The following is a 7,751-nucleotide window of genomic DNA, read 5'->3' on the forward strand; positions in this document are numbered from 1 at the left end:
TAGGAAATCGTTCCCACAGTTCCTAAAGAAATCCTGAGAAAGCACTCATTGGCACAAATCCACCCAGAAAAATTAAAGGGCAGAGGTGTGTGTAGGAGCATTAGCTTTGGTTAATTCACCAGTGTACATTTCAATAAAAACATAAATAAGGTTAACCTGCTCAATGAATGTCTGCTCGTATTGAGCTTGAGAAGGGAGATAGAAGTCTTCTGTCCTTCTGTTGATCTCAGTTCTTTTAATGCCTCTCATAGTGTTATCATTGGACTATAGTAAGTATGATTCTAGTGTTTAGAAATATTTGTTTTTGATAAAACACCTCCAAATGCAAGCTAACTTTCTCATTTGGTGTTTATTCAAAGTACCATAAGCTGCTGAAATACTAGAGGAAAAGAGACGATTGGACTTCCCAAGGGCTTATTTTCTGAGATAATTTTGACTATACGTAATTCTCACCATATGTGCTCACTTCATACCCTAACCCCGTATGTGACTGTGCAGTATATCTGTTCAAGACTTACTGCTGTAAAAGGGTAAGGGGTAGATATGGCTGAATATTTTATTTAGTAAGTTTTCATATAGACAGAGGGCAGTGTTTTTTCAGAGGTTTTCCAAAGGAAATTAGATTTGCTTATAGATGTTAATATGTGTAGCTTACTGAATTAGTTAGGATTTTTTAGTTCCAAGTAATAGTAACCAGTGTAAGCTAACTTAACCTTCTGTATACAAATAAAAACAGTCATCACATTTACTGACTTGGTCCAATAGACTATTTTAATCTTTTCATATTAAGTCATTTTACAACTTACAGAAGTATGAATAAAGTAATGGTGAAAAACTTTATTAGAAATTTTAATAATAATTTAAATATAGCAAATCCAAATTTTTATTTCATATTTTTCTGGTTTTAAAACATATACACCCAGAATAGGCAGTGTTCTTTGAATTCAGTTAACTGCTTATTAACTCTTTTATTGTGTTTTTTAAAATTAAATTTTTTATTGAAACATATTGATGGCACATGTTAACTCTTAAGCATAAATGAGAATGTTTCTATCTATCTTGTAAATACTTGTTCCAGATTTTAATTACTCCTCTAGTAGATTTTAGGTTACCATTACTTCTAATTCTTTTTTTGACTGGTAAGGGAATCACAACCCTCGGCACGGTGTGGTCTGCACCACGCTCAGCCAGTGAGCACACTGGCCATCCCTATATTGGATCAGAACCCGTGGCCTCAGCGCTACCAGCACCGCACTCTCCTGAGTGAGCCATGGGGCTGCCCCCCTTTTTAAAATTTATTGTTTTGTTTTGATCATTACCTCTAATTGTTGACTTGTGTCATTAAAACTGACAGTTTGGAAAACTTTAATGGCTCATTTTTTTTAATTTAATCATAATTGATTATACATATTTTGGGGATTCTGTGTTGATCAAATCAATATTACTAGTATGTGTATTTTTACAAATTGTACTTATTCTTTATGCCTCTTGTCCAATCTCTCCCTATCCCCTCTCCCTCCTCCCTCCCACCACTGATAACCCTAGATTTCTTCTCTCCCTTTGAAAGAATAATGGTCACTCAGTTGATTTGCTGCTTAGATGATCTGTCCAATGCTGACAGGTGTGTTCAGGTCCCCTAATATTATCATAAAGCAGATGCTTCTTCTGTCGCTCTGGAATGGGCTTTGTGGAGAGAGACATCCTCTTCTTTTTTTTGGTCTCTGCTGGTGACTCTCCTTGTGTCAATGCATTCCAGTGGCCAGTGGACCATCTGTGTTTTGGTTATGGCATCTAGCCACTTTCGTGGCAACCATGGTAGCTGTGGTGGGCCACCCAAATGGAGGTGATTTTTTTTTTCTTCCTTTTTGTCTTTTTTCATGACCGGTAACGGGATCGCAACCCTCGGTGTCGCACCCGTACAACGACTGGTAACGGGATCACAACCCTTGGTGTCGCGGCCGCACCGCACTCAGCCAGTGAGCGGACCGGTCTCTATACGGGATCCGAACCCTCGACGGGAGCGCCGCCGTGCTCCCAAGCACCACACTCAACTGAGTGCACCACCGGGCCGGCCCTGGAGGTGATGTTTTTGGTGTGTTCCTTGGCACTGACGGTGTGCCTGGTAGTGGACAGGGGTCTTGCCCCTGGCTTCATGCCCCAGGTCCCCTGATGGCCTCAAGGCACTGGTGGTGTTCCTGGGCTGGAACTAATATTTTGTCCTTTGCTTACTTCTAAAATGGGCAAACTTCCTGTGGGAACCAGTACTTGAGCTGTGTTGTTGCACTAAATTGCTGCTTTGCTGCTGTTTCCCTAGGGAAGGCTTTTTGTGCAGCTCAGGGTTTAATTGTTGACCTTATAGGTACTTCTGGCTCTCCAGTTTCTACACCTGGATTGTGTAGAAACTCTGATCTGGGTCTGAATCTTGTCATTAAACTGCACCCCATGAAATTCTGCATTCCTGACCAGTCTCCTCTGAGTGGTCCTGTGCTGACTGGGGGTTAGATTGGCTGTCCTTGCTGTGTCCCAGTTTTCTCCTGGTGGGCCCATCCCCCCCACACACACTTCATGTGTGATGGGTCCTGCATGGGTCCCATGTGATGACTTACTGGCCTCTTAACAGCTCCCCTTTTACAGCTGTTCTGGCTCCTTGCTCCTATGTGGGTTTATGGGAACCCTATTAGTGGTCTTTCTGTCCTGGGGGCCACCAAGGCCCTGTTCTCCTATGCCACCTCCAAGCAACTCCATCTGAAGGGTACAGCTGTGGCTTCTACTGGCTCCTGTGCCATGCGCTCAGCAGTACAAGCCTTCAAGGCTGCTGTGGCCCAAAATCCTCCAAGCAGTTTTTTCTTTCTCTCATTGTGGTTTTTCCCCCTTCATGAACTGCATAGGTCTCTCCTCCTCTTCCCCTGAGCTCCAGTGGCCCCTGCTTGGCTGTTGTTGCATTTTTATAGTTGTAGATTGGTTGATTTTTGGGAGAGAGAACTCATGATTTTGTTGATCAGACAATGGCTGTCATCTTTGCTCCGTAATTACAAAGTATTTTTATTCTTATATTTATAAATACCAATTAGAATGATCAATCCATTGAATTATTTTCATTTCTGGGTCATCTGTTTCCTCCTTAGTCATCTTTGTATACACACCGGCCTTCAGCATTTGTCCATGAATGAACTGAATCAAGTAAATGTTGGAGTACAAATGTTATATATACTTAATGAAAGAATACTGTCACATATTCATTTAGCAAAATGGGATGGTTCAGGTCCTTGTCATAAGGTATTGCAGAATAAAATACTTTCTTATTGAATGGCTAATGTGAAAATCATATTTCCTTTTTGTTCTTGGAAATATATTGTTCATTCATTAGTTCTTGAGTTTGAGAAAATTTCGTTTTGAAATTGCCATCTAAAGACTTGTTTGAGATTTTGCCTCTATAGTCAATTTCGCCATTAAACTCTAGAGTGCTGCTTTCTGTCTCTTTCCATTCATCTTCAGAGTTGTCTAGTGATTGTGAAATGTTTTCCTCTGTCAGTTTATTTTTCTTTGTCAAAAAATGAAAAATTCTGAATTTTCAACTATGTTCAATGAAAGCCAAAAAAAAAAAAAAAAAACCTCCAGAGATATCTCCAAACTGCTGTTTGCTTTCATAAAGATGATGTCATACTTAGGGCAATGCGAACAGAAAACTGGTTATTTCACTATTACATGATTCTTCTAGGTGATTCCGTAAGTCTTCCATTTTCTTATTATTTTAGTATTTTTCAGCCTAGTTGGGAATAGTTGATAAATAATGATAAAATAAATCCTAGGATAATAAAATACCAAAATGTTTCAGGATACAGAAAATACAAGATCATTACAATCCCAGGGATTATTCTTAGATTTATGAAAGGATCCAATGTACCATTATGGTAATTGCAAGGTGGGATGAATTTTATTCTATTTTTAAAAGTAGGTACATTTTTTGTTGTTGGAAGACCTTTAAGAAAGAGTAATAGTCATTAATATCAATTCTTACAGATAGGACTGCTTTAAAAAGAAATCAAAGTTGGTACGAGTGGACCATGATAGTTTTCCAAGCATTAAGCAGGATGAAATATTCTAAGAATGTAATTGTGTCTGGACCCCAAGAGCAGAAATGTAGGCACACTTTAGGAAGGGGCTGCAACTAGAAATGGAGGCCACCAGGAGTCTTTTATTCTCATTTATATTCTTCTCTGCTCTTCGTCGTGTGTGTTTATTCTTTTTTCCTTTCAGCCCAGCCTCCTCTGCTACCTATTCCATGTGATAGAAAATATGAGCCCAGACAAGTCTTAATATATTACAGGTTCAGCCAGATAAGAAGAATCTGTCCTTTATGTGTTTTCTCAACCTTTCTGACTCTCATATCACTGGGGAGATGAGGGCAGACAACCAAGTAGGTATTGACCAAATTCAAAGTTCTAGTTATTAGTCACAGTTAAATAACCTCAGGGGTTTTATTGTGTTTAAAAGCCTAAAGTGGACTTTTATAACCAGGTTTTGGCTTCAGTATATTGTGTTATTCATTTCTGTATGTCTTTCATATTAACAGCTCTCAGAAAATCATGCAAAAGCAGCCAATAGACTAGAAGGTAATTAGTTGTGTGACCATCAGTCCTGTTTCTTACTACCACTTCTTCAAGATAAGCGAGGTCTGTGTTAGATTTCTGGGTCTAGAGTCCCAAACTAAGGTTTGTGGATGTTGTAATTACTCCTTTGATTTACTCCATTCGTTTTCTCTGGGAATTCATGAAATATTCCTAGACCATAGTTTTCATGGCTGCTGACATCAGAAGTTCCTAGAATCTAAGAAAAAAAAGATGACATCCCAAAGTGAAAAATTCATCATCTTCTGGCAGCTTTCTTGCCCACCGTCAGTCTCCTTTTTCTCAGTCATGATTGTTAAACTGCATAGATTTATTAGTAGAATGCTTAGTAAGTTATCTGTAACAACTTTTAAATTGTCTTTTGCAGAGAGTTTTAATGTCTATTTCTCTTGTCACATTATGTTCTTATTATGTTCATATTGTGTTCATGACAAGGAGCGATAAGAGGTTAAGATAATATTTATGTACATAAAATTTGAGTAATTTTTTTTCATGTTTTCCAACATCTTAAACAAAAGATTATGTATAAAGTCTAGAGTCACTGAATTATATTTAGACTATTTTGTATACTTTTAACAGTAGTTTTTCAAACAATCTCAGTAGTGATTTTCCAACTGGATTTTTCAGAGGTGCCTCAGGGTGTCTGGGGAGCAAGGCAAGTAGGTGATGTGAGGCTTTAGCCTCCCACCTGTAATTCAGCCAGGAATCTTTTTTTAAAAATATGTCTTTAAAAAGTTCTGCTGCTTGGGGAGAAAACAGAAGCTCAAGCAGGAAATCTGTCCATTCATTTCCTAGACGTGTATTATATGCTAGACATTGGGGATAGAAAGATGGGAGAAACGTCAATCAGCAGCTTTTCTTAGCACAAAATCAAACTGAGCAAAATGTTAATTTTCCCCCTTTGGTTTAGAACTAGGCATATTCTGTATAAACAGGTTTATGCATTTGTGTAATTTGAAAGTATATTTTAAAGGCCATAATTCTTTCTGAGACCTTTTATATTTTTACATCATTTTTTATATGAAGCAACATTTTTTTCATAATTCCATGCACATAACTTACAGTCTTTTTGTTGAAAATACTTTTCTCTTTGCTTTCTAGAATGAAAGACTGAAAAAACTTTGTACTGACTTTCAACAGAAGCGTGAAGCCTCAGAGCTTCAAATAAAGCAGCAATCTACAAATTACCAAAATCAACTACAACAGAAAGAAGCAAAGATTTTTACAGTTACTTCGTATTCATTTTACTGTAATGTATTTAGGAAGGTTTTTAAGAGTTATAGTATAAATCAAGCTATCTTCATCCATAAAAATATTGAAAGGGTGTTGAATTTAATAATTCCTGACTCATTTTGATAACACTATTTCAACAAGAACGTTCTAAGCTTTTCTACTAAGTTTACATTATATAAACTGACCTCTGTGGACTTTAATTTCTACTTTTCAGAAGAAGAAAAGTTTTTATGTAAAATGTCTTCAGGCATCTGTTGCTTGTAATTTCTGATTTTATGAAACTTTAATTTATCATATTTTCTTAAGTTGTTTTAAATCAGTGTGGTTATTCCTAACGACTTTTTAAAATGGTTTAGATCGCAAATGTTATTATTTGTAGTATTGGCATGTACTTGATTTTCCATGGAAAAAGAATATGAAATATAATGATACTGTTTTATAAATGTTTTTGTTTTCTTTTAGTTTGATTGAAATGTTTGTTTTGAAATTGGCTATTTGTTTTTTTTTAGTTTGATTGAAATGTTTGTTTTGAAATTGGCTTATCTTTTCTTTGCACTGCTGGCAATAGATATTGTCTGATATAACCACTGTTTTCCCGAATCCTTAAAATGTAGACTGCGTCCCCATGTGTCATGCTGTTATTGAATTCTCTTTAGTGTTTAGTACATAAGTGGAGTCCAATAAATACTTATACTTGGATTGAATTTAACCATTTTATTAGCCAGATCATTTGGGTGTTTTTCAGTTTGTTGATTTAAATGTTCATGTCTACCATAACTTCATATTTAAGTGTTTTAAATTTAGATATATTGATTTCTAGAACCTTCAGTGACATGCTATGGTTAAAAATAAAAGTATATCACATTAAAGATAAATATAAAATTTAAAATAGAGCTTAATTTTTTAATTTAGTGGGAATTGGATAATTTCATAATACAATAAAGATAAATTACTTCAAAAATAAAATGAATACAGAAAAGCAAAGTTACAAGTCAAATTAAAATTGGAAGCCCACTTACTGCCAAATTGCTTTAAAACTCGTTAAACCTTACTCATTGATGTTTGTACTTATGGACTGGTAGCAGACATTCATGGCATTAGTCCATGGACCACACTTTGCGTAGCACTGACTTATAGACATTATGATAGAATAGTAGTTCCTACCCAGGGCTTTACAGCTGAACCATTAGTGACACTTAAAAATACACATGCTTATGCCCCTTAGGAGATGCAGATTTAGTGTAACCCAAGTTGCTAGACAGTCCCAGTACCCAAAATAAACCTTAGATAGGCTGATTTGTTTGTCCATCTTATCTCCAAAAAGTAGTAGTTCTTAAACTTTGTATCTGTAAGAATATCCTGGGGAACTTGATAATGTAGATTCTCAGGCCTGTCTTCAGAGATTTTGATTTAGTAGCCTTGGAAACTACATTCAAACAAATAAATACCCGAGGTGATTCTGATGTTCTGAGGAACACATTTGAAGAAAAACTGCTTAGGTAAGACTTCAAAGGGAGGTGATGGGTTTTTGTTATGTTCACTTTAGCATATCTTAAATGTTTTACTGTATGACAGATCTGTGCTGAAATATAATGGTGAAAAAAATTGGGATATTTCACGACTTAATTTTCTAGCAAGGCATAATAAAAATTATTTTTATTACCCTTTACAAGGTGCTTCCATATTTATTATCACAATACATATTATGTTATCCTGACAACTATGTGACAAATTTATGACCTCTATTTTGGAAATAAGGAAACTAAAAGTTAAAGTAATACACCCATTTTCACAGTTAAATTAAGTTATGATTCAAAAACATCTTTTGACTCCAAACCCTGTGTTCTTTCCATTATACCATGTTCCTTCTTTCAGCCCTAGAGCAGCTTT

General features: G+C 36.1%; 1 protein-coding gene across 1 annotated transcript in view; it reads left to right on the forward strand.

The window, feature by feature from the left end:
• LOC103610921 (thyroid receptor-interacting protein 11-like) overlaps positions 1-7,751 on the forward strand; it is a 28,719-nt gene that overhangs the window by 3,612 nt on the left and 17,356 nt on the right. The window contains 1 exon segment of the mRNA XM_008594981.1: positions 5,730-5,963. Within this exon segment, the coding sequence (XP_008593203.1) occupies positions 5,730-5,963 (234 nt within the window).

This window comes from Galeopterus variegatus, unplaced genomic scaffold (assembly GCF_000696425.1).
Source record: "Galeopterus variegatus unplaced genomic scaffold, G_variegatus-3.0.2 Scaffold12053, whole genome shotgun sequence".
In the NCBI taxonomy this organism is placed as follows: domain Eukaryota; kingdom Metazoa; phylum Chordata; class Mammalia; order Dermoptera; family Cynocephalidae; genus Galeopterus; species Galeopterus variegatus.